The sequence below is a fragment of the Convolutriloba macropyga genome, chromosome 7 (assembly GCF_964194025.1).
Source record: "Convolutriloba macropyga chromosome 7, txConMacr16.3, whole genome shotgun sequence".
Lineage (NCBI taxonomy): Eukaryota > Metazoa > Xenacoelomorpha > Acoela > Convolutidae > Convolutriloba > Convolutriloba macropyga.
The window spans coordinates 24822636-24849750 of record NC_134474.1 but is presented as its reverse complement, the minus strand read 5'-3'; the positions used below and the strand labels follow the sequence as shown (position 1 = coordinate 24849750).

General features: G+C 35.5%; 2 protein-coding genes across 2 annotated transcripts in view; both read right to left on the bottom strand.

Annotated features, from left to right (window-relative positions):
- The window catches only part of LOC142342718 (DNA-directed RNA polymerase III subunit RPC1-like), a 144240-nt gene extending 142540 nt beyond the window's left edge, over nt 1-1700 (bottom strand). The window contains exon 1 of the mRNA XM_075394237.1: nt 1297-1700. Within this exon, the coding sequence (XP_075250352.1) occupies nt 1297-1477 (181 nt within the window). The 5' untranslated portion in view covers nt 1478-1700. The remainder of the gene's footprint in view (nt 1-1296) is intronic.
- A 12378-nt stretch (nt 1701-14078) lies between these two features.
- LOC142342171 (uncharacterized) lies at nt 14079-19845 on the bottom strand. The gene is made up of 2 exons (XM_075393380.1): nt 18338-19845; nt 14079-15432 (listed from the first exon to the last, which is right to left on the bottom strand). Exons 1-2 carry the CDS (start codon nt 19504-19506, stop codon nt 14874-14876), a joined length of 1728 nt encoding a protein of 575 aa, XP_075249495.1. The 5' UTR covers nt 19507-19845; the 3' UTR covers nt 14079-14873.
- Between the last annotated feature and the right edge of the window lie 7270 nt (nt 19846-27115).

Below are 27115 nucleotides of genomic sequence, written 5' to 3'. Positions count from 1 at the left end.
AGTTCGATCAATGGTTATTTTTGTATTATTTAATTTTGCTGTTAAAAAGAATTTTTTTTCAATCTAAGAAACTTTTCTCGACCGTCAAATTACCGTAGTTTTCTACTTTGATTCCTTTCCAGAATTTTTTATACTCCTTCTAATCACCTCAGAAAAAAATCGTAATGCTGGTCAAATTTAAATGGATACAAGTTTAAATGAAAGGCAGAAGATTAAAAGCAACAAGATAGGAATTGAATCAGTTCCTCAAATTTTAACCAAAAAACAAGGCACACAAAAATGAAAATAGCAGCAACAGATTCAAATCAATCTATTAATCTAATTCAGATTGAACTGAGAAAAAAGAAAACAATTATGCGTTCTTAAAAAACATCAAAATGGACGCATTACTTTGATTGCATTTGGTAGTAGCCCTAACTTATATGCCATAAAAGAGCTTTTTCAAAATTGATTTTCGAAATCCAAAACGCAAGACTAATACTCAAGAATTAGGGCATATAAGTTGGGCTCTACTTAGATGCACACTATGGATCTTTAACTGGTAAATGTTCATAAAATAAAGTTCCATAAGTGAGTTCAAAAGTCATTTTTTGTAGTGAGGTAAGTCAAGCAATCGACCTGAAAGCAGAAATGACTTCACGCAGACAAATTCTAACTGCAAAACAGTAGAAATCACTGAAGTCATTGAAAAAGTCGAAACAAAAATATGTTAGACGGAAAAAAAAATAGGAGCTCAATAATAGCCGCCTGGAATTGCTGACGCGGCTATTAATTATTATTAAATTAAAAATATATCACTTATTTTAAATTTTTAATGAACTTGACACCGACAATTTAGATGGAAAAGTGAAAGGTTAATGAAAAACAAACAAAACCCTTTGTGGGCCGTACAAAACCAAACAGAGGAAAAGAAAAAAAATCGACAAAATTCAATTAAAAATACACAACGCGGATAATTTTCGAAAAGCATTAACGTCCAATAGCTTAACATCCATTTGTTCGTCCAATAGTTTAACGCTTGTTTACTTCTGAAATAACACGAAAACCGAAAAAAGTTGTCAATCGTATAAAATTTTTGAAAATCTTTGCATTCACACTTCTTTTTCTCTATGCAAAAGATGTGGACCGCCCATGAAACATTCAAAACAGGTCTCCTAGATAACATTCCACGACCCAAAATTAGGATTGCAATAAAATTAGTAATTTTGATGTTCATACACTATGATAGTCATATTTTACTATAGCCTCCTCTGAAATGCTGAGGATAGATCAGCTTATGCTCGAGAACTCCCATACCCAATCTAGGATCTAGTACTCCGTGCGGAGTAGGGGAGTGGTTCTGATCTGCCAGGTACATGTCTTTGTCCACACATGGCACGTGCGACAGTCGCATCATCTGTCCACTCGACATCATGCCAAAAGACACGTGCGAGATAGACTTGCTCTGGTTTAGTTCACGCCACACCTCCTTCACCATTCTCAGTTCTGACAGGTTAAAATCAAGGTTATGTGAAGGATTCAATCAGTGAATTAGGGACGCTGAGCTGGAACTATTCCGCCAAGCGCAAATGCAGATAAAAATCTGATTCCTCTGACCAGGTCTGGAATAAAAAGCAGTTCACCATAAATATTCCAATTATCACCAAAGCACACTTCACGCCATCGCATTTAGTAAATATATCAAGAACAGATTTTCATCTTCATCTGAAAACACATCAATTAAACAGTATTAAACAAAAACCAAAAATGTTGAACTATATTCCCAGTCAGAACCTCGGCTTTCGGAAAGATTTCAAAAGTCTAGTAGGGGATGAGAGGGTGGAGGAATGCACGGTTCAGTATACTAGCTAAGCTCTTTCATAGGGTTCTTTCATAGGGTTGGGCGTGGTCTCTCCATAGCACTTAATTGTCGAGCATGCTCTTTTCACAATTCGAGAACATGATTGCTTTTGGGATAGAAGACAGTTGTTTTTTATTAGGTGGACGCTATATAAGTTTTGATTTTTGATATCTTTCCACAGCTATATAAATGTATAAAGCTATCAAAAATATCAAAACTGAGGTAGGCGCGCACACTATTTCAAAACTAAATTCCTACCTGACTCTAGTGCCATAGGAAAACAGTACTGATTCATTATCAAATAGCGATAGTAAAATGCTCCTACAGTGCTGTTTTATGTTACTCTAGGAGGTACACATGTTGCACGGACATTTTTAAATTCTTTTCTCTGTTCATACAACAATCCTGAAAAATTTTGAGAATTTCAAAAATAATTTTGAATGACGAGTTTTTGCCGCACACGTGACAAGAAAAAGCGATATTTCAGCAAAATCCAGGGTAACGCCGGGGCACGAAACAAAAATCAGTTAGGAACCAATTAGCTTGTTGAAAATTGGCGATTTTTGCTTGAACGCAAGTCAATTTAGTATTAATGCATTCGAAGGTTGTTTTTTCAACAATCTACTTCTGTGCAGATTTTTGTTGAACTGCAGGTTTTTTCAGTGCGGGTTCTTTATCGATGAGTATAGTTCAGTCAGTTTCTTCCTCAGTATTGTTCAGTGCAGATTTTTCCCCCTTAAGTATAGTTCAGAGCACGTTGTTTTGTTCCTCAGTATAGTTTAGTGCAGATTGTTTTTTCCCACAGTATAGCACAAAGCACGTTGTTGTTTCCTCAGTGTGGTTCAGTACAGTTTGTTTTTTTCCTCAGTTTAGTTCGGAGCAGTTTTTTTTTCAAAAGCATACTTCAGAACAGGTTGTTTTTTATCGCCTAAGTATAGCTTAATGCAGGTCTTTTTCCTCATTATAGTTCAGTGCAGGTTTTCTTTCCTCAGTATAGTTCAGCGCAGGTTTTGTAACAGCGTAGCTCAGTGCAGTTCCTTTTCAGCAGCATGGTTCAGTGCAGGTTTTTTTCGAAAGCAGAGTTCAAAGCAGGTTTTTTCAACAGCATAGTTCAGTGCAGGTTGTTTTTCCTCAGTATAGTTCAGTGCAGGTTGTTTTTTCCTCAGTATAGTTCAGTGCAGAAGTTGTTTACCAGTATAGTTCAGTGCCGGTTTTTTTAAACAGTATAGTTCAGTGCAGTATTTTCCTCAGAATGGTTCATTGAAGGCATTTTTTTGAAACAGCATTGTTCAGTGCAGGTTTTTTTCACCAGTATAGGTCAGTGAAGGTTGTTTTTCCTCAGTATAGTTCAGTGCTGGTTTTGTTTACCAGCATAGTTCAGTGCAGGTTTTTTAAAACAGTATTGTTCAGTGCAGATTTTTCCCCCTTAAGTATAGTTCAGAGCACGTTGTTTTGTTCCTCAGTATAGTTTAGTGCAGATTGTTTTTTCCCACAGTATAGCACAAAGCACGTTGTTGTTTCCTCAGTGTGGTTCAGTACAGTTTGATTTTTTCCTCAGCTTAGTTCGGAGCAGTTTTTTTTCAAAAGCATACTTCAGAACAGGTTGTTTTTTATCGCCTAAGTATAGCTTAATGCAGGTCTTTTTCCTCATTATAGTTCAGTGCAGGTTTTCTTTCCTCAGTATAGTTCAGCGCAGGTTTTGTAACAGCGTAGCTCAGTGCAGTTTCTTTTCAGCAGCATGGTTCAGTGCAGGTTTTTTTCGAAAGCAGAGTTCAAAGCAGGTTTTTTCAACAGCATAGTTCAGTGCAGCTAATTTTTCCTCAGTATAGTTCAGTGCAGGTTGTTTTTTTCCACAGTATAGTTCAGTGCAGAATTTGTTTACCAGTATAGTTCAGTGCCAGTTTTTTTAAACAGTATAGTTCAGTGCAGTATTTTCCTCAGAATAGTTCATTGAAGGCATTTTTTTGAAACAGCGTTGTTCAGTGCAGGTTTTTTTCACCAGTATAGGTTAGTGAGGGTTGTTTTTTCCTCAGTTTAGTTCAGTGCTGGTTTTGTTTACCAGTATAGTTCAGTGCAGGTTTTTTAAAACAGTATTGTTCAGTGCAGATTTTTCCCCCTTAAGTATAGTTCAGAGCACGTTGTTTTGTTCCTCAGTATAGTTCAGCGCAGGTTTTGTAACAGCGTAGCTCAGTGCAGTTCCTTTTCAGCAGCATGGTTCAGTGCAGGTTTTTTTCGAAAGCAGAGTTCAAAGCAGGTTTTTTCAACAGCATAGTTCAGTGCAGGTTGTTTTTCCTCAGTATAGTTCAGTGCAGGTTGTTTTTTTCCTCAGTATAGTTCAGTGCAGAATTTGTTTACCAGTATAGTTCAGTGTCGGTTTTTTTAAACAGTATAGTTCAGTGCAGTATTTTCCTCAGAATAGTTCATTGAAGGCATTTTTTGAAACAGCATTGTTCAGTGCAGGTTTTTTTCACCAGTATAGGTCAGTGAAGGTTGTTTTTTCCTCAGTATAGTTCAGTGCTGGTTTTGTTTACCAGTATAGTTCAGTGCAGGTTTTTTAAAACAGTATAGTTCAGTGCAGTATTTTCCTCAGAATAGTTCATTGAAGGTATTTTTTTTTGCAACAGTATTGTTCAGTGCAGGTTTTTTTCACCAGTATAGGTTAGTGAAGGTTGTTTATTCCTCAATATAGTTCAGTGCTAGTTTTGTTTACCAGTATAGTTCAGTGCAGGTTTTTTTAAACAGTATAGTTCAGTGCAGTATTTTCCTCAGAATAGTTCGTTGAAGGTATTTTTTTGCAACAGCATTGTTCAGTGCAGGTTTTGTTTATCAAAATAGTTCAGTGCAGGTTTTTTCAAACAGCTATAGTTCAGTGCAGTATTTTCCTCAGAATAGTTCATTGAAGGTATTTTTTTTTGCAACAGTATTGTTCAGTGCAGGTTTTTTTCACCAGTATAGGTTAGTGAAGGTTGTTTATTCCTCAGTATAGTTCAGTGCTAGTTTTGTTTACCAGTATAGTTCAGTGCAGGTTTTTTTTAAACAGTATAGTTCAGTGCAGTATTTTCCTCAGAATAGTTCGTTGAAGGTATTTTTTGCAACAGCATTGTTCAGTGCAGGTTTTGTTTATCAAAATAGTTCAGTGCAGGTTTTTTTAAACAGTATAGTTCAGTGCAGTATTTTCCTCAGAATAGTTCATTGAAGGTATTTTTTTGCAACAGCATTGTTCAGTGCAGGTTTTTTTTCACCAGTATAGGTCAGTGAAGGTTGTTTATTCCTCAGTATAGTTCAGTGCTGGTTTTGTTTACCAGTATAGTTCAGTGCAGGTTTTTTTTAAACAGTATAGTTGAGTGCAGTATTTTCCTCAGAAAAGTTCGTTGAAGGTATTTTTTGCAACAGCATTGTTCAGTGCAGGTTTTGTTTATCAAAATAGTTCAGTGCAGGTTTTTTTTAAACAGTATAGTTCAGTGCAGTATTTTCCTCAGAATAGTTCGTTGAAGGTATTTTTTTGCAACAGCATTGTTCAGTGCAGGTTTTGTTTATCAAAATAGTTCAGTGCAGGTTTTTTTAAACAGTATAGTTCAGTGCAGTATTTTCCTCAGAATAGTTCATTGAAGGTATTTTTTTGCAACAGCATTGTTCAGTGCAGGTTTTTTTCACCAGTATAGGTCAGTGAAGGTTGTTTATTCCTCAGTATAGTTCAGTGCTGGTTTTGTTTACCAGTATAGTTCAGTGCAGGTTTTTTTAAACAGCTATAGTTCAGTGCAGTATTTTCCTCAGAATAGTTCATTGAAGGTATTTTTTTGCAACAGCATTGTTCAGTGCAGGTTTTTTTTTACCAGTATAGGTCAGTGCAGGTTGTTTTATAGCACACTAATTTGTTCTTTTTGACTGAAACAGTCAGGGAGCAAAAAGGCTGGAACTCCGTCTACGCAGCTTAAGCTACGTGTTGTTTTGAATGCTGTTTCTAACGTGTATAGGCTGTCTTTTGTTAACTCTGAATTTAGTCTTTTCATTGTAGAAAATTACATGGTCAAAATATGTTCACAGAGAAAATACAGACTTGAAAAAACAATGCTTCACCACTGATTTGCTATGCTACTATGATCCGAGTACTAACAAGCTAGAAAATATTATTATCAATATCCTTAACTGATCAACGTTCTTAAACCAGCATTAAACACATCCCCTGAACACTTTAAAGCTGCGCGAAGTCCTCAATTGCAACAAACCTTTTCTCTGTCAACATAGTTTACCTCCTTTCTTCCAATCTGAAACATGGCAGGTAGATTTCAGCAGAACAGCTAAAATAACTAAGTAGGGATGCATCGGAAATCGTTTTTCAATTTTTTTTGCTTTTGTATATCGAACGTGCAGACGTTTCATGGATCCAATGGATGACACAAATTTTCAACTTCTAAGATTTCCAAACAATTGATTCGACGAGACACACTAGAAAGTCAATAAATAAATTCTATGACTTCCCAAGTAAGCAAAATTGAGCCAGAAAATTTTCATTTTTACCATAAAACAGAATTGGATTTCTTACTGTTTGCCCAACCTCACGTTTAGTGAGCGCACATGCTACAAAATATCAACTTGATTTTAAGAGAGAGAACATAAAAAACACTTCAGCAGTTTGAAAAATCCAATAACGCTTGAAAATCGAATTTATACTTAGGAAAAACTATGGAATATTTTAGTAAAACGCGAACAATAAAAATTGTCTGACACTAGTTTTCGAAATATAATGTCAGAAAAATTTTACTACAATAAACCGTATCAATGAAATCAATCTTCAAAAAATATACATCTCAGGAGATATATATCTCTGCGTGTAAATCAAAGGATCGGGCAAAATTGACAGCTTCCAAAAATTTTCACTAGATATGAAAACAAAGAGTTGTTAAACAGTTTTCAAAAAAAATATTTGTCAAAGCTGAGAAATTTTCATAATAAACCAATACGACAATTTTGCAAGGTTTGTTCAGCAGGATTTACAATAAAGAGCGTTTAACTTCAAAATGGTGCTAATGAAAGAGCAGCTAGGAAAGCATGAAATGTAACAAATTTACCAGCCCAGAATTTCAAAAAAAACTGCCGCCTAAGAGCATGAAATTCGTTGTTTAGCTTGGTATCAGAACTTGTACACTTAGTTAATTAGTTGATAAGACGCTCCTTCATTTCCTTTCTATCCTGTAAATAAGCTCTGCCTTGACTTATAACTCCTCGGATTATTGTCAACGGTCCACTATGCGGCTTGAAAAAGTGCCCATCGTTTTCGGCAAACTTTTTGGCCCCTGGATAATCTTCGGTGTATCTGAAAGTGTAAGCTGTATTGGGCAAACGTTTATGATACTCGATTCCCATATTCTGAGGAACGCAAACCATGTTTACAACTTTAAACTGCAGATTATTTAAGGATTTATTCAAAGAGTCGTAGCTATCAATTCTGCCTTTGTATAAGTGCCATTTGAGTAATTTGGTATTTTCTAATTCAATTCGATCCAAGGTTTCAACTATTAACGGGTAATGTGTTAGCAACTTGGCATCCGTAATTTGCAGCGAATTTCTAAGCATTATTTGCGCATCACCCACTTTTGCTAAAACTCGCTTCCCTTTGAGATCATATTGTTCACTTTGTTCCAGATTTTCACTTATTTGTGCAAGGCACCTGTCACGTGTTTCATCGAATTTGCTTTTGACGTAATCCATGAACAAATAAGTTTTGCTGCGAAAACTCTCGGTTATTTCGGATACACTGTCACTCTTGGTTTTCGTTTTAGTCTCGGCCAACTCCCACTCGCGAAGTCTGTCAAAAACATCTTTACGTAATTCCGTGGCCTTTTCCTTGACCTTGCCAAATTTATGCCCACTGTGATTCGCGAGGCATTTAATACAGAAAATGACGTCACATGTTTGACAGTACTCAGTCTGCAGCTGAGCATGTTTAGAACAAACAGATGCTTCTCTATCTTTGTAATCGAGTATTTGGTGACCTTTTCGTAAATGAGAAGTTACACATCCATCACAGAAAACTTTGGTTGAGTTGGTTGATTGTAGTCTTCGTGAGTCACAGAAGTAGCATTTGAAAAGGGACTCAAAAGGAAGCCGCTCACCGCAATTCGAACAAGAGGAATTTGGTGCTGCAGACATTACACAACATTCAAAAACAAAGTCACCTGAAGAAAATAAAAGAAACAATGTCCATCTCAACTCAGATAAATTTACAGCATGCGTCAACAATGAGGCCCGCGAATCACAACTGTTCTTTCGCTCAGCTAGTTCCCACCTTCCACTTCAGGGGTGATCAGATGCCATATATCGCCTTCAGTAACTTTCAAGCAACACACAATTAAATATTAATCTTTAATCAAAACACATACCAAATTTTGTATGACAAGAAACGGCGAATTGATCAAACGGCAAGACATTCAGCAAATCTAACTCAACAAAAATTTTTCGAGAACAAACTAAAATCAATAGCTATGCCTCGGTACTTACTATAAAGCAAACTAAACTGTTCGTCATTACGATATTCACACCACATTTTCAAAAGATAATACTAAAAAAGTGCAAAAAGCAGACCAAAGACAGGAAATTCATTTCCCAAAGTAAGGCGTTGGCAAAGCATCTGAACGCATCTTTCAAGAAAATTAAACTAAGAGTAACCATAGAATCCTTTAAAAATGACATGAAATGGACAAAAAACGACAAAAAACGAGAAAAAAATGAGTCATATCGTTGTATTCGAAAATTGTACAATGAAACGCTTTACACAAACCGGTTCGTCTCAGCCGATTAAAATATAACCGGAAATTACTATTCTGCAATTAACTTTTGTGATCAGTATCATAGAAAATGTGGAAAATAAACACTGCATTACTTGATATTAAATAAGGCCCAAAAACTTAACGTTCAGCTTTGCTGATCAAAAGTTTGTTTCCCTGGAACTAATCAAGTAATTAAAAGCAATTACTTATTTTGATTTTTCCTTAACTCTAAAATTTAAATAAAAAATTTCCTAAAACTTAAATTATCTTAAAAAACACATATATGAAGACAGCCAAAAAGCCAGTAACAGATATCGACTCTATACTCCGTGCCAAGTTTCTCTTACTAAAGAACTTTGTTCCAGGAGAGAAAGGTTGAGTTGACTGTTTTTCCAAAATTCCGAGTAGAGAAAAAGATGTATAACGAAACTGTTGACTTACAGAAACAAGAAACAGTAACAGGAGACTTACCACAAGACCAAGAATTGAGTTCAAATGAGCATCTCATGTCAGTTAAATCAGACCTAAATTGTGAAGAGAATTCTGTATCGTCACTTTTCAGTGAAAATATGAGGTCAAGTAAAAGTGGTTAAGGAATTTGATGTCAAGGAAACATGTGTTACTTTAAATGAATTGTGGTTGTTTTTGAAGCTTTACTCATACTCATAACTCACAAGATTTAAATTTCAAATCAACACCTTTGATAAGTTGAAGATAAGGAAGTAGACAGAATTCCTTGAGCACAATTCTTTGGCGTCATTTCTTCAGTGTAAATTGGTTGTCACGGAATGGTGGCTGAAAATGGAGAGCTTTTTCGAATATTCTATACCGACAAAAGACGAGATCGCAATTCAATAGCAATGAATCTCATGCAAAATCAAAAAGGAGTTCTTGAGTTGTGCATACATGACAATATTGACGATCGAGGGGTTGTTCAAATGTGAGTTATAGTTTTAGTTCCAGTTTCACTGCATGTAATAACAGTAGAAATCTCCTGAACTATTTGGATTAATACTGAGCAATTCGCTGGGATTTTCAATAAAAGTAGCATTATATTCTGCGCTCGCCATTCTAGTCTAACTGTACAGCTTAAGTTCCCCTTGAAATTGTTTGCTGATTTAATAAGCTGGACTCCTTCATCGCCGGCCCTGTCTTTCATTGCAAAAAAATCATTTCCGCTTGTTAATACAGAAGCGATATTCACCACTATCCACTTGTAGACTCCATTGTTCTTTACAAGTTTAACGTATCCAATCACACCGTTGAACGCTTCGATGGTCTTTGTAACGTGAAATAGAAAGAATTCTCTCTGACCGCAGTCTTCGAGGAACCAAACAAAATCGCCTTCAAGATTTTCGTTTGCTTTTGAATTGATCACCTGTCTGTACCTTTTCTGATTAATCAAAGTATGCCGTGTTGGGGAAACAGAGCATACTTTCCCGCCCGAAACCGAAGTCTAACCCATACAGGTTTTGCATAACATTGAGTTTCTCGAAAGATCTTTCGATTATCAACACACTTTTCTGCGCATGGTAGATATCGTAAGCAAACGTTCTAGTTGCCAAGCAAGAAACGATCTGGAGTCATTCTCTCTGCGTCATTAACGTCTGAACTCATTGGAGCCAACAGTCTTGCGTTCATTGTTTGCTCAACTATACAAAGAAAATCCTCGGTGGCTGATTGGTTGGCCAATACTGCAAAAATAGCTTTTGGCAACTTCTGACCAATCGCTCACATACCTCCAAAGTCAAGTGGTGCGAGAGGGTTGATTTTCTATCTCATTCATTGTTGAATAACATATTTTCTATCCTTTCTTCAGAACATGACGCAACGTACTCCGACCGCTTTCAGCTCCAATAAAGTTTTCTCGTCGCTGATTCGAAGCGAGGCAACAAGAAAGTTGAGACAAGGTTGTCGAGACAATGTTGTCTCGCGTACCGTATTTGATTTGCCTTTTCTTGCGATGAATCACAAAATTGAAATGATAAAACCGGCTCGTACAGTTTGAAATAAACAAAAAATACCATCTCTTCCCTTCTCTTCTCTATCGCCGAATCTTCAGTGAAAGACCGAAAGCAACCTACTCCATTATTTGTAAAAGCTATTGTACAAAGTTTTTCCTATTCAGGAACTTTATCGGCCAGAAAGGCACATCATGCCAGTTAAATACGACCTAATTTGTGAACTGAATCTTATAAAGTCAACTTTTCCGTATAAATTTTATATCACCGAAAAATGGTTACGAAATATGATGTCATGGAAATATTGACAACAAGAATATTGGAATAAAATCAAATTTGAGGCAATCTCCACGAGGTAAAATTTAATCGAGTGAATAGTTGCGAACTCATAGTTTCAGGCACGAAAACCGGCAATTGACTAAAAGTTTTTCAAAATAAGAGTTCCGCGTGCAGTTTCCCTTCCAGAATAGCTAATTTAATGCACGTCAACTACTCAACTCGATTCCTTTAAACTCCAACAAATTTATCTGGTTTCAAATTAAAGATCATTTCAAAAATGTATAGAAACATCTCACAAATCCAGAGCGCAGATTACAACCTGATTTGAGACTGTAATGACGCAACGCATAATTAACCCTTAAAACAAAAAGTATATATTTCGAATTATACAATACACTATCAATTGTTTTCCAGTTTCCACATAAACCGTGTTTCTTATAACACATTCTCATAAAAAAGACAAAAGAATATAAAATACACTTTTTTAAGAAGACCTATGTACTCTGCAAGGACGTTCAAATAATAGAAAATATGGATCTGTGAGTCAGAACGCATATCAAATACAGCACTTTTTTTCACAAAAAAGTTGAAAAAGTACTGATAAAGTTTTAAAAACGCTACCAAAGTGACTTCGTCTGGAGTTAACACCACATCTCAAAAAAGGACTATAAAAGCGGTGTTGCTTCTTAAACGTTGAGAAAACTTTAAAATCAACTGAAGAAAAGCGTTTTGACATTGCCAACTAGAACTTCACAATAGTGGCAAACCATTGTTGAAAAGGACAAATTGTTATGCTCACGATATCTCAATTCCCACAAAATGAGAATAATAAGATCCCAAAAGCACATCTACTTTTGAAAGCCATGTTCTGCCAATTAATTTGCAAAAAAGTGACTGGAGAAGAGTCAGAGCCTAAATATTTTGCCAATACTCGGCATATTATTTCGTAAATATCAGAGTTACTTTTCTGACAAAGCGAGTCATATGGAAAACAGAGGTAGGCAAATAGACATAATATAGACGTGATTAAAGAAGCTATGCCCGAGAACTAAATGTTTACTCGACAATCACCGTTTTCATCTCTGCTGACATAAATGGAGAGATTGTAGAGGTCTAAAGCTAATTTAGGGAACGTATACAAAAAGGGCGCATTCGAGAACAACTTTTGCGGAGGGAGGAAAACAAAACTTTTCTTTGCTTTGCGGCCAATGATCATGCATTGTAAATCCAGAGTAGCTGCTGTCTAGTTTGAAAATTAACTCCAACTACGTCAACGCAAAGTTCATTTGAAGTGAAGAGGGTTTAACATTTCAATTTCTCTAAAAAGTGGAACAATTCGGCGCAATAATTAAGCATATTGTGCAGAACATAATTTGGATCCTTTCCGTTTGTGCCCCCATTAATAAAGCACGCGCCATTGCATAGTAAATCAATGTGAAAATAAGGCACGTGCCTCTGGTACCGCAAATAATATGCACCCACTAAGCTTGGGGGCACAGGCTGAAAAGATTCCATAATTTATTGGAGGCCGGCAATCAATCAGCAAGTTTTGGGGTTTCACGAAGAAAGGAACAAAGGTGCAGTAGCTCAAGCAGCGGACAAGTCAAGCCCGAGAAACCTTAACAATAGAAAACTATTATCGGCCCTTCAATAACCAACGATCGGAGAACTTCTATTTTCTTGGGAAAACTTTCTTTAACTAGCACGCATTAATCGCAAAATATACAATGCAGTTAAAAACAAACACTGAATAAGAACCAATGAGCCCCAAATAAATATCACACGAAAAAGGTAAACGAAACTGAAGCAGCTGTCACAGATTTTTTCCAAAAACGAATAGAGAACAAGAATTTGAACACTTCAATATTATTGAAACACTTCAATAACGTTTAAAATCAGCTTGCAATTATTATTGATTAATTGATCAGGTAGCTGAGTGGCAAAAAATGGTATTAAAAATAATTCGCCCATTCGAGAAACACTAGACCAAATTGGGAAATGTGTACAAAGGGCCTAAATTTGGAACAAATATTTGAAGCCCAAGTCATTCAAACCAAAGCAGAGGCACGCAGGTTTTGTATCGGAGTAAAGCATGGTTGGATCACTGCATTTTTTAACAGCAACGTGCAAAAACATTTCACAAAACTAAGAAAAATGACTAACGTCGGAAAAATTGCTATTTACTATTGAGCCAGGTCAAGGTTAATTGGGACTTGGGACCTTGTTTCCTGTCCTCTCTTGTGATCATTCAAGTTACGATTGTGTGATTTGCATAACTAATGTACCTAAAAAATTATTTTGTAACACAAATTGCTGCGAAATTAATTCTTTATTTCTTTTAGATTGAAGCATTTACTTAACTTCTGAATAAGAGCAATATTGGTCAAGCAAAAATCAAGAAGTCGAGGCTGGAAAATTAAATCGAGAAAGGAAATCTAAAGAAGATTCTAGAACAAAACGCCAAGCAAAAATTTTGCATAAAAAGGCACACACGTTTACAATAACTTCTTCGCACTTTGTTAGAAAGCAATTGAAATAAAAGTCAGTTAACCCCATAACAATTGGGAGCCAAGCTGTACATGAAATTCCACCTGACAATACTTAAGTTACCGTAGCTTGGGGAAACCTTGATGAAGATTGTATGACGTACGTTTTTTTAATATAGCATGCTAAAAAGATGTATATTCCCAAAAAATATATTTCGACCGCAATGTACTCAAAAATCATCATGAATGATTTGTAAATGAAAAAACTTAACGAGCATAAACTGCAACAACTAATATTTACAAAAAAAAATAATAGCTGTAAACTCTACGACAGAGCCATACGGATGAAAAACGATCTTTAAGGATCTTACAGGAAAAATTAAGCTGATACCAAAATGCCTCTCCCTTAAGCAACTAACCGAAAAAAATTCAGAAAAAAATGTGATGGTCTCTTGACTCTCTACAACATTAAAAATTACGACCAGTGTTAGCTCACAAATCATAGAACCAGCTGTCGGTAAAGTCCGACGCGTTCATTTCGGTTCCAATGAACAGCTACGTCGTAATTTGTGCGTTTGTTCAGTGGTATTGTCAAACTGTACACTTATTCCAAGCTCAAAGTCTTGCAAGTTTTACTGTAAAACGGTTACCCTTTGACAAGAGATTGGACAATATTTAAATCAATGAACCCGAATCAATGAGCCTATTTTCCGAGAGTATAATCCAGGTGTCAATTAAAGACGCAAAAATTAAAACTTTTTATTATCTGAATCTCGAATAAAAATACGGTTATAGAGATATCTGGATCAAAGTATGACTGGTTGCATAAAATCATTATGAATACTTTTGGCGGACATGATCGATTCTAAGCAACACCGCATAAAATAAACTTAATTAGGAACTGGTTCTATTCAACAGAATTTTTGTAGCGGGAAATTTCGTTAATAACTCGCACAAACAATTTATCTAAGTTAAACCAAATAAAAATAAGGTAGTCGAAAGCTGCAATAAAACAGTCAAACAGCTTGCTTCTCTAAAATTTATATAATTTTGTTTAATTAGATCAACGATGCCTTGTACAGTATGTCCAAACAGGTCAACAGAGCACAGGGAGCATACTTAGTAGCACAAGGTCATTAGGTTAAACTGTTTTACCTTCAGAGTCTGTTATACAAAAGCATAATATAAGACAATCAAAACGAAATGCATTGTGAGGAGTTAGTTTTTTATTTTAAAACATCTAATCAGGGCAGATTCAGGAGGAAACCCTAAAGTAAATGCAACCGATACAATACATGGTACAAAAAAGTCTATAAAAGATGTCTATTGCCCTGAAAAAGAAAAGGAAAATATTACAAAACCTATTTATATACCCATAGCTAAAGTTTAAGCTTGCAAATTTTAAATGAGGGCGATAGCTGCAACCCGTCTCCAAAAACCACAACAACTATAGATTATCACTGGATCATTAATTAAGTAGAAAAATGGAAGCTAATCAAAATACTGTTTGTCCGACCAGAAATTATTCGCACATGTCAGATTATCGGTAGAAAAATTCGTTAGGAGTACGAGCAGACGTAGCCTGTTTTCCTGCGTATTCAGCTCTCTTTATTAGAAATAGCGGCTGGTTGTTATTATTTTTGAGTTTCAACTCGTATCTATTCTGAAATGAGAAATGGAAGGGCTCAGTCCAGGCCACATTCATCACAAATTCGCCTTGATCTGTGCCACCGTTTCTGCTCATTGGATGAGTAGTTTGTCCAAAGTTCGACATAATGGTCACGTCTGCGGTCTCGTCTGAGGTAGACCACAGAACAAACAGTCGTCGGCTGTTTTCTGTCCATGAAGATATCGCTCTCACTGAATTAGTGATTTCCACATTTAACCATACAGTTCTGAACTGTGTACCGTCAAAACTGATCACGCTTCCTCCCTTCCGATCATAATAACAGATTGTTCCGTCTTCAGAATGAGAACTGTTCTCTGGTTTAGAGACACATTTAGCTTTCATGTGCGTGGTCGGAACAACCATTGAGCTGCCTTCAATTCTTTGAACAGTGATTAACTGTTGCTGTTCATTCCAGAAAATTCCTTGAACCCTGAAGTACGAATACAACTATTCTAAACAGGAAAAAATTATTTGACTTTACGAGTATAAACCTCGTAAGCTAGTCGGCCAACAACAATAGTGTATTGCTGTATGAACGGCTAGTGTGCTTTTCAAGAAAGTGGTCGGAAATGGCTACTATATAACAAGACAGCAGTGCTTCGTTTAATTGACGCTCCTCCAAGTATCATTACTGACCCTAGGCGAATAGAGATATAAAAAAGGTGTAAATAATATTAAACGAGAAACTTACGGATAGAGACAAATTTTAACAAAACTTCAATTTTTCAGAGACGATTTTATAGAAAAACCCGTTTCTGATCAAAATAAACCTCACTCAACTCGTAATAGAAAATGAATAAGAGCCTTAGGCATCAATTCGGATAACAATTAACGCAACAAAACAATGCAAAGGTTAAAACGTCGCTGAAACAGGTCGACAATCCAAAAAAAACAGTTGGATAAGCTTTAAATTATAAAGAATCTCATTTTAAGTACCAAAACAACCAAAATGATAAAGACAACCTACATACATCCTTTATTGAGTCTACAAAAAATTGCGACAAAAAAACTTATGAGCAAAATTGCTTATATTTTTGTTGATGAGATTATGCTGACTTTCAAAAATTGATTTTGGCCGTTTTTCTCCTTTTTCGTTCTTCCTAAGCTCGCAATTTTTATACTTGAGCGTCAAGGTAGTTATCAGACCTCAGAAATAAGCCCTATATGAATTGCTTTGGACCAATATTCGGATAAGTTTTTGTACATCAAACACCATTGCTCTAATGCTAAGATGTGACAAAACAATCAGAAGGACCGTAACGCACCTAGACGGTCAAAACGTGGCAGTTCTTAAACCTTGCACTATCTATAAAAGACCTTCACAAAACAGTATGAACGGCTAGTGCACTTTTCATGAAAATGGTCGGAAATTGCTACTATATAATAAGTTTCTACTATATAATAATACGGAAATTGCTACTATATAACAAATTACTATTATATAACATTACTGCACCGTTGTTTATATTTTAATTGATGCTTCTCCTAGTATTACAACTGCCCCAATCCGAATAGAGGTATAAAATGGCTGACCCAAAATTAAAATTTTTTCTCAAATTCATAAAAAATTTCATAGAACAAAAACTATTTCTGATCAAAATAAACCATATTGAAATCGTAAAAAAATGCTTAAAAGCTCTAAGAATTAATTCCGATAACAAAACACGCGACAAAACAACGCTTTGATTAAAACATTGCTCAAATTGACCAAAACTCTGCAAAACAGTGGAATAAGGTCCAAATTCTAATAAAACTTTTCAAACACGAAACGTTTTTTGTCCACGCGTTTCTGCTTACTTGCAAAAACAGATTTCGGCCATTTTTCTCATTTTTCTTGATTTTAATTTTTCTGATTTTCCCAATAACATTCTATGCTTGAGCGCAAAGGTAGTTATTAGACCCCAATATCAGCCCAATATGAAAGGCTTTGGACAAATATTCTGATACGTTTTTGCACATCAACCACCATTGCGCTAATGCTAAGATGTAACAAAACACACAGACGGGCCGTAACGCGCCTAAACTGTCAAAACGTGGCAGTTTTTTAGCCTTGCAGTTTTATCTACAAAAGACCTTAAAAAAAGTATGAACAGCTAGTGCGCCTTTCAAGAAAGTGGCCGGAAATGGCTACTATATAACAAGGCATCAGTGCTTCGTTTTTTTTCAGTTTTAATTGACGCTCCTCTAAGTATCATAACTGCCCCCAACCGAGTAGAGATACAAGAAGGCTGGAAATATTATTAAACGAGAAACTTACGAAGAGAGACAATTTTTAACAGAATTTTAGTTTTTCAGAGACGATTTCATAGAAAAAAAACGGTTTCGGATCAAAATAACTATTGAAAAATCGAAAAGACAAAAAACAGAGAATGACAGAAAGAACAGAAAAAACGAAAAAAGGAAAGATACAGTAAGCAAACATAATCAGTTACCGTCGGAATAATTGCTCTCAAACGACTAGTGGGAGCTCTAATCAATTGCAGTCCGCTTCAGTCGGGGCACGGGGTGGGTTAGCCCAAAATGGGCTAAGAAATTCACTAGGGGGCTTCAAATAACCTTTATTAGCGGTTAAAATGTACCGCTATTTAGATTTAAAGTTAAAAAATGGCACCAGTTTCGGCGCACTTATTGTTTGACTTTTAGTATTAAATTGCCGCCAATTGAGTTCAGCTGCTTGAAATTGTGATTGCGAGAGAATTTGAGATCACGCAAAACGCAAAAGTTCTAGGTCGTAGAAATCAATCAAAAAGTAAAAAAAAATGATCAAGCAAAAACTTTCGATAAAAAACCACACGTTTACAAAAAAGGCAACGAAAAAGGAATCAAGTGACGAAAAAGAACCGGCAAGAAAAAAAGGTAGCGATTAAAAATTGGAGAAGGGGAGAAAAAACAGAGGTTTAATATCAAAATTTCTTCGCTGTACAACTTTTGATTAGCAATCTATATTGTGCATCGACACCTCATAAGGACCCTTCTACCTAAGACAGATTTTTGCTCATCGCCTTTTATTGAACATTTGCGCTTTCGGCGTTCAACTTTTTCTTGCAGACATCTTTGTGTCCCCGCATTTTCGTTCATTGACCGCTACTAATGCGTCCGCTTAACTATGCTTGTTCTATAGGTCTCTTAATCACTCCACTTGAAACTGTCAATTATATAAACTTATAAACTGTCACTCATTTAAAATATACGATATAGATAAAGGCCAATAATTTCTCCGCTCGGCTATCGCAATCGCATCTAATAATAACTATAATCTACCGTAGCAAAACAGGAAAATCGCAGAGGAACATCACTGGTTTATTGCTCCAATGATAAAATAGAATTGAACTAACTGGCTGTTAGGTGAGTAGTACCAGGACAAGTGAAACAGCCCCTGACGCTGACTGGATCCCACGGTGACATCTTGCACCCTTAGGCAATTCCACTGGGCAACGTCGTATATATGGACAGTCTTTTCAGTTTGAAGAAGAACAAACTTATTCTGGAAAAAAATTCGCTGAAGAGGACTTCCCAAATTAAAGGTTTTGACGTGTTCTTCAGGTCCAGATTCTACGTAGCGATAAATTGATACGATATTCTCTTTATGTTGCCGAACAATAAAGCTTTTCTCCGTAAAGCAGCCAGCAATGAAAAACGTGTTCTGCTCTGCGGAAGAGTGCTTAGCAGTGGCGATACCACGATGACTCGCAACCGTGGCGGCGGGTTTCGCAACCTGAGGCAAAATCAGTAAACTTTTGATTTGATCGAAGATCCCTTTGAATAGGTTATCGAGCCGGGCCTCATACTGAAAATTTTGTGGGTTCATTTTGAAGTTCACAAATTGCAAGTATAATTTTGCCAAATCATCGTTTGCTTTTTTACAAGACCGGAAAGCAGATACCAGCGGTCCGTTGGAGCGTCCTAAATTACTCCTAAGATGTGCTTGCAGGTCTGTGATCTTCCTACCGTGCTCTTGCACAGACGAATCCATTTTTTCGAATCCACTCAATTTTTGTACAATTTCACCAGTGATGTCAGAATCAAGTTTTTTCGTTTTCTCCTTCAGTTGTTTCATCAAATTTTCCGCTGTTTTCTTCTTTCCCTCGACATTCCTCGTTATTTCAGCTCGTTTCTTCAGAATATGTTTCTCATTGGTTTCCCAATCAGCAAGATATTGATGAATTTGGGATCGGACTTCACCCGCCTTCTCATGCAACGGTTTGAAATCATGCATTCTGTGGTTTCCAAGACATTTGGAGCAGAATATCAGCTCACATGTTACGCAATATTCCAAACAAAGCTGTTTATGGTCACTGCAAACAGCCGGTTCAAATCCTTTCCAATCTACGATTGAGTGTCCCTTTTTAAGGTGCCATGGAATGCAGGAATCGCAGAACGATTCCGTGGCAACCGCTTCAACCGCATTATCAGTACACGTATTGCATTTGTAATGTGCATCTGGCTCAATTTTATCCTCACAACCAGCACAAAAATATCCATCACTAGAGACTGTATTTGACATTTCGTGGTAACAAAATTAGATTTTTCGCTTGAAAGTGGTTCGTCAATTATTCAGCACAATATGAGCTGCTACATTTATACCAAGACGCAACAAATAAAGAGCAAATACTTCTGCTACTCAGTTAACTGTATCTATATATCTAGAGGACTCGTGCAAATTTGAAGATACGTTTACATTTATCTAATGCAGTCGATTTTTTCTCAAAAATAGAGCAATCTATTTCTCAGATAAACAAGCCACTGTATAACCACTGTAAGAGTTGATTCGAAACTTTGCGTAATTAAGAGGCGTGGAGTCAAAATTGGAAGAAAGGAAGTTCACCTATCAACTATAGCTCACCTCAGAAAATTGAACAACAAAGGACTTTTTTAGTTAATTGCAGACTGACCAAATATAAATAGATAGAGTAGAAACAAAAACAACACAAATTGCAAGAAGATCCGCGATGTGAACCCTACTTAAATAGTATTACATTCATACTTTGTCTCACATATACTTTCAAAATGAACTGGGTCTGGCTACGGATCACACAAAACATGATCTCTCTTCGCACACTGGTTCAATTTGATAACATAGCCATTACATTGCCGGAAAATAGCCGCCTCCAACGCGCTTGACGCACATCATGATCGATACAGAGAAAAAAGAAGCGATAAAATTGCCACAATTTCTTTCTAAGTTCCAAAGTCTTCTAAATTGGTATGAAGTTCCAGGTTGATTCTAAAATTATACTTAATTGAGCTCATAAAACGAAGGCTATTGACCTGAATACTAATTCCAGCTTGCAATCTCACTAATGAGCTTTGATAACCTAATGCACTATGACCCTACTGACCGCGATTCATGGGTTTATCCAAATTCTTATGACTTTGCTCTTTGACTTTGACTGTAATGATTACATTGCGTGAGTCAATGAGTGAAAGAACTTGGACATGGTAGTCAAACATGGAAGTCGTGACTTATGTAAAGCGAAAAACATGAACGAGAGGTTACGCGAATCAAAAAAACGAAGCAGGGCCACTCCTGAACTCAGTACAATTCAAAGCAATTGCAGAAAACAATCTCAGCCTCCTTGAAAGTACAGCCCAAACAAATCAAAATCACAAACAGCCCAAGATCATAAACAAATCAAAATTCAAGACCTCCATGAAAATAATGACCACTACAAAAATTGAAAAAACAATCACTTCACTTCTTTTAGGAAAACAGTGTCATCGTAGTTAATATTCCCAATAACGTAAACCTGAAAAAACCCTTACATAATGGGAGTTAAGTTCGTAGAAAACCAATGGAGACAAAGTAAAAGGACAAAGCAAACAATATTGTGCAGAAAAACAATCTTTTCCAAATGTCATTGAAAAAAAACTGTCTTCAAATTCACCGAAACATGCAACTAACACTTGAATTTTTTAACATCTATTGTACTATCAATCAATAGAAAGCATACACCAACTTTTCCATGATAAAAATTGTGGGACCACGCAACAAGAGTTCAAAAAATGTCGGAAAAAATTATGTGAAAGCCAACCAAAATAATAGCTAGAGACTGAAACCGTTAGGTGGTTTACGGTTACAGTCTCATGCCTAACGAGAATTAATGAGACTTAAAAGCTAAAAACGAGTCAAAATCTGAGTAAAAAAATAGCTGTTTTCGAAAGCAAGTCGCAACAACTATCAATAGATTCGGTTATTATCCGTTTGAGAGCAAAATCAGATAATTTCCGTTGAATCGGATTTTAACCGTTTGATAGCAAATATTTGACATTTTTGAGACAAAAAGACAGAACAAAAAAAACAACTACAAGAACTCACAGAATCCAAAAAAAATCGCCTATAATTTTTAAAAACAACGTCATTAAAAAATCCGTGTCAACATTATTGAAAACACTAGATAAACTCAAATGCCTTATAGAAGAGCCAATGAGACTTATTATTAATGGCATTAAGTACCAGAACAACCAAAACGCTAAAAAGCGGAAAGATCCCCCAAAAATAAAATTTTCTGGACCAAGAGGTGTCAACGTAGTGAAAACTATATGCATATGAATAAGAACCCTTAATTTCTTCAAAAAATGACAACTCAAAAGAGAGCCACTTAGAGTTGTCTACAAAGATTAAGTGAAAGAATAAAAAATGAGTAAGAAATGATGGAAAAAACCTAAAAATCGAGAACTGTGTCAAAGTGGTTAAAACCGTTAATTTCAACTCAAATCAGAATATGGATTCAAATATTTCTTAACAGAGAAGCATTGAGACCAATCATTGATGAGACTAAATGACAAAACAACAAAAAGAACTGCAAAACCAGGCAAATCCCTAAAATCATATTTATTTCATTGTGACAAATACCGTCAAAGACTTTGATATCTATTAGTTGCGTTTTGAGGGTTTAAACAACTGCAAATATGCATCATTAGATCGCATTGATTGCCTTGTAAACGCAATCGCAAATAAAACTAGAAAAAACAGAGCAAATAGAAGTCAAATTACCGCACGTAAAAAAACGGCTCTAAAAAACCGAAAATGAGTATACACCCTTTTCTCAATTCACTTCAAAAACCACTTCAAAAACCACAAAAGTCACGCCGTAAAACTATTCAAGGCAGCGAGTAAATAACAGACTTTTCCTGCTCAGAAAAATAAGTTCACCTGGTAATTTAACTCATTTTTCCACTAGTTCAAAACGCAGACAATGAATAATATCGGGAAAAAATAGCCCAAAGACTTCCTGAAACGATTAGAAACTTTGACACAAACAAAGAGCTATCCAAAAACTCAACAACTATCAATCCAAAAAACTTTATTCACACTTTATGACTATTGAATTACAAGACTTAATTCAAAGGAATACGATTAGCATGAAACAAAACTGTCGTTTTCACACCCTGGGACAGCGTTGACATATCTACAAAAGCAATTATCTGACCGCTCTACATAAAGCGCCTTTATAATTTGGATTAAGAACGACAACTCATACAGTAAACAATTCATTTGATAATCGAGCAGAATAAAATAGTTATTACTGGGACCAAATTACAAAAAGCATTACAAAAACAGGCAGAATCCACAAAAGGTCACCTGTCGAGAATTAAACAGCCGCAACTATGCATTATTATAACAAACGTATCACTTTTTATAAGTATTCATCTAGGAAAATCTTTAATAAAAGGAACTATAGTACAATACAGGAACAAAATTAATAAACTAAATAAACTATAGGCAAAATAACATGAGGAAATTAAATGAAAAAAACTACTATAGCGTCTGACAAAATTTACTTTTAGTTGCCACTCCAAAACAGCTGTTGGCCAAAAACCTTCAAATAAAGTTAGTTGTCATTCAAAAATCGGCAGATAAAACAACATAAAGGTTCGTACCGCAATCCAAGAAGTCAGAACCGAAATAGAATAAAATCAAAAAAGATTCTCATAAAACTCTCGAATATAATTCTCCACAAAACGCTAAAATGCAACTTCTCAACCATTATTCTGAGAAACATTTCAATTACATCTGGTACACCAGTCATCCATCCAATACTTGGCGGAAAAAAATTAAAAACATTTAAAAAATGCGAAGAACAAACAACTGAAAAACCTAGAAACTTGTATAAATAAATGAAGTGCCGGTTTAGTTCCCAAGTTCCTCCCCAACAAAAGTTAGGAGCAACTGTCTTATAACTGCTTCTGCTAGATCAGTAACCCATCAGATAAAAAAACATTTCAAAAAAGAAAGCTGAAACAAGAGAAATTTGTATAAGTTATAAGTGTGTGTCTAGGCAGCAAGTGTCACCACATGGTACCAGCACCTAAAAAATATCTCTCAACTAAGAATTCACCAAAAAACGGCAAAAGTTTGCTGAAAATTTTGTTCATCCAAAACAACTCAAAATAAATATCAATAAAATTGAAAGGAAGCTAAGATTATAAGAACCAATTATTTAAAGTACCAACATCCCCAAATACCATAATAAAAATTGAAAAACAAAAACTGCTAGAAAAGCTTAAAAGAAGGCAAAATGGCAGAAAAATGAAAATTAATCAAAAGAGTAATATTTGCTTCAGATGGTCAAATATGCTTCCAAAAACCGTATTACTAATTTAGATAACTGAGTGACACGCCTTTGACTCGAAAAAGCCACACGTGCCCAAAATATTGCTTAACAAAAATTTTCTTACCTGCTTTTCTCGCTCTCCCAGAAAACGATAAGAGCAGAAAACCACATTCTTCTATCTGCTCTTCAGTTCGTTCAGCAGTTTCCCCTTAACACTTAATTTTCACATGCAGAATTGACTTTTAGATCCTGTTTTAAACACATTCCAAAACTGATTAACCAAGAAAAACACTCCACCCAAATTCTTCTGCGAGCCATTAAAAAAGAGCTCATCAATGCAATTCAAACTCTTTGAATTTAAAAAAATTAAAAGCGCCTAAAACGTAGCCGCTGAGAGGCTGACGGTGGCTATTACAAAAAAAATTAAATCGACGTCGATTATAATAGCCTAAGATCTGTTTAGTGCTGTCTCAGAAGTCTTGGTTACAATTAAATTTGATATATAGACATTTTAGTAGACACTCTTCTATGCTAGAGGGAATGTCAAAATCACAAAACCTATACAACGCAGATTCTGATCATGAGAACTCCTGAAACCAAGTTTCGATCTTTTGTCAAATGTCAGTAACTCTGCATAAATTCTTTCGTGATTATACGTTGTAATTTTACGTATCACAATGAGTGAAAGAATTTAAAACCCATTCATTGGAAACCATGAGGTGAGTTCAATCAAGGGTCAAACAAGATAATCATGACTTATATAAAACAAAAACCATGACCGAGAGGTAACGCGAATAAAAAAAATAAGAAAAAGAAATTGTCCAATTTTTTTCTAAGCGTCAAAAAGTGTTTGAATTTGATAACTGGTTCAAGTTACATTGCAAAATCATACCTCATTCAGCGTCTTTATTGACAGCTACGAAACTTAATGCTAATTCCAGCCAGCGATTCGATTTAGAAGGAAAACTCATACAGTAAACAATTCATTTGATAATCGAGCAGAATAAAATAGTTATTACTGGGACCAAATTACAAAAAGCATTACAAAAACAGGCAGAATCCACAAAAGGTCACCTGTCGAGAATTAAACAGCCGCAACTATGCATTATTATAACAAACGTGTCACCTTTTATAAGTATTCATCTAGGAAAATCTTTAATAAAAGGAACTATAGTACAATACAGGAACAAAACTAATAAACTATAGGCAAAATAACATGAGGAGATTAACTGAAAAAAACTACTATAGCGTCTGACAAAATTTACTTTTATTTGCCACTCCAAAACAACTGTTGGCCAAAAACCTTCAAATAAAGTTAGTTGTCATTCAAAAATCGGCAGATAAAACAACATAAAAGGTTCGTACCGCAATCCAAGAAGTCAGAACCGAAATAGAATAAAATCAAAAAAGATTCTCATAAAACTCTCGAATATAATTCTCCACAAAACGCTAGAATGCAAATTCTCAACCATTATTCTGAGAAAAATTTCAATTACATCTGGTATACCAGTCATCCATCCGATACTTGGCGGAAAAAAAATTAAAAACGCGAAGAACAAAAAACTGAATTTAAAAAATGCGAAGAACAAAAAACTGAAAAACCTAGAAAATTGTATAAATAAATGAAGTGCCGGTTTAGTTCCCAAGATCCTCCCCAACAAATATTCGGAGAAACTGTCTTATAACTAATTCTGCTAGATCAGTAACTCATCAGAGAAAAAAACACATTTCAAAAAAGAAAGCTGAAACAAGAGAAATTTGTATAAGTTGTATAAGTGTGTATAAGTGTGTGTCTATGTCTAGCCAGCAGGTGTCACCTCATGGTAGCAGCACCTACAAAACAGCTCTCAACTAAGAATTCACCAAAAAACAGCAAAAAATTGCTGAAATTTTGTTAATCAAAACAACTCAAAATAAATATCAATCAAATTGAAAGACAGCTAAGACTATTAGAACCACTCATTTAAACTACCCACATCCCCAAAAGCCATAAAAAATTGAAAAACAAAAATTGCTAGAAAAGCTTAAAACAAGGCAAAATGGCAGACAAATGAAAATTGATTATAATAGTAATATTTGCTTCAGATGGTCAAATATGCTTCCAAACACCGTATTACTAATTTAGATAACTGAGTGACACGCCTTTGACTCGAAAAAGCCACACGTGCCCAAAATACTGCTTAACAAAAATTTTCTAACCTGCTTTTCTCGCTCTCCCAGAAAACGACAAGAGCAGAAAACTACATTCTTCTATCTGCTCTTCAGTTCGTTCAGCAGTTTCCCCTTAACACTTAGTTTTCACATGCAGAATTGACTTTTAGATCCTGTTTTAAATACATTCCAAAAATGATTAGTCACGAAAGACGCTCCACCCATATTCCTCTGCGAGCCATAAAAAAAGAGCTCATCAATGCAATTCAAACTCTTTGAAGTTTAAAAAATTAAAAGCGCCTAAAACGTAGCCGCTGAGAGGCTGACGGTGGCTTTTACAAAAACACAAATCGACGTCGATTATAAATGCCTAAGATCTGTTTAGTGCTGTCTCAGAAGTCTTGGTTACAATTAAATTTGATATATAGACAATTTAGTAGACACTCTTCTATGCTAGAGGGAATGTCAAAATCAAAAAACCTATACAACACAGATACGGATCATGAAAACTCCTGAAACCAAGTTTCGATCTTTTGTCAAATGTCAGTAACTCTGCATAAATTCTTCGGGGGAATATACGCTGTACTTTTACGTATTTCAATGAGTGAAAGAATTTAAAATACATTCAGTGGAAACCGCGAGTTGAGAGCAATCAAGAGTCAAACATTATAGTCATGACTTATATAAAACAAAAAACATGACCATAACGCAAATCGAAAAAACAAAAACTCCTTTTTTTCTAAGCGTCAAAAAGTGTTCGAAATTGATAAGTGGTTCAAGTTACATTGCAAAATCAAACCTCATTCAGCTTCTTTATTGACGACTATGCAGCTTAATGCTAATGACAGCCAGCAACCGCTCTACTGAACTTCGATAACCAAATGCGCTATCACTTAATAACAGGGCTTTATCGGTTTATCTCTATAAGTAATACAAAAACTCTCCTTCAAATCAAGAACTTCTGCCTGGCAGCCGTTCCTCCACAGCTCAACTAAATCGCACAAAGAAGGATGTAAAAATCCTGAAAAGAGCACCTCAGACATATAAAGCCGTCTTTCGCCAAATTATTCCATATCTTTCGACGAAATTAAAATCAAAACTAATTCAGAGAAATATGAACTGTCAAAACATTTCAAAATAAAGAGCAAGTTAATCTTGGGCTTGGCAGAAAAGTGGCAAAACACTCCTTTCATCAAGCATCCTTTTTTGCTGGACCCCGTCGTAATCATGAAACACAATAAAACTCGCTTAGCCAATCCCATTATATTGTCAGACTAATAATTTGCGAAAAATCAAAGCAGAAACAATAACAAACTACATAAGAGAAGATATTAGACAAACGACAAGAAAATAATAATGCACCAAATAAACAACGAAAAAACTCAAAAATCATTTAGCTTTCAAAAT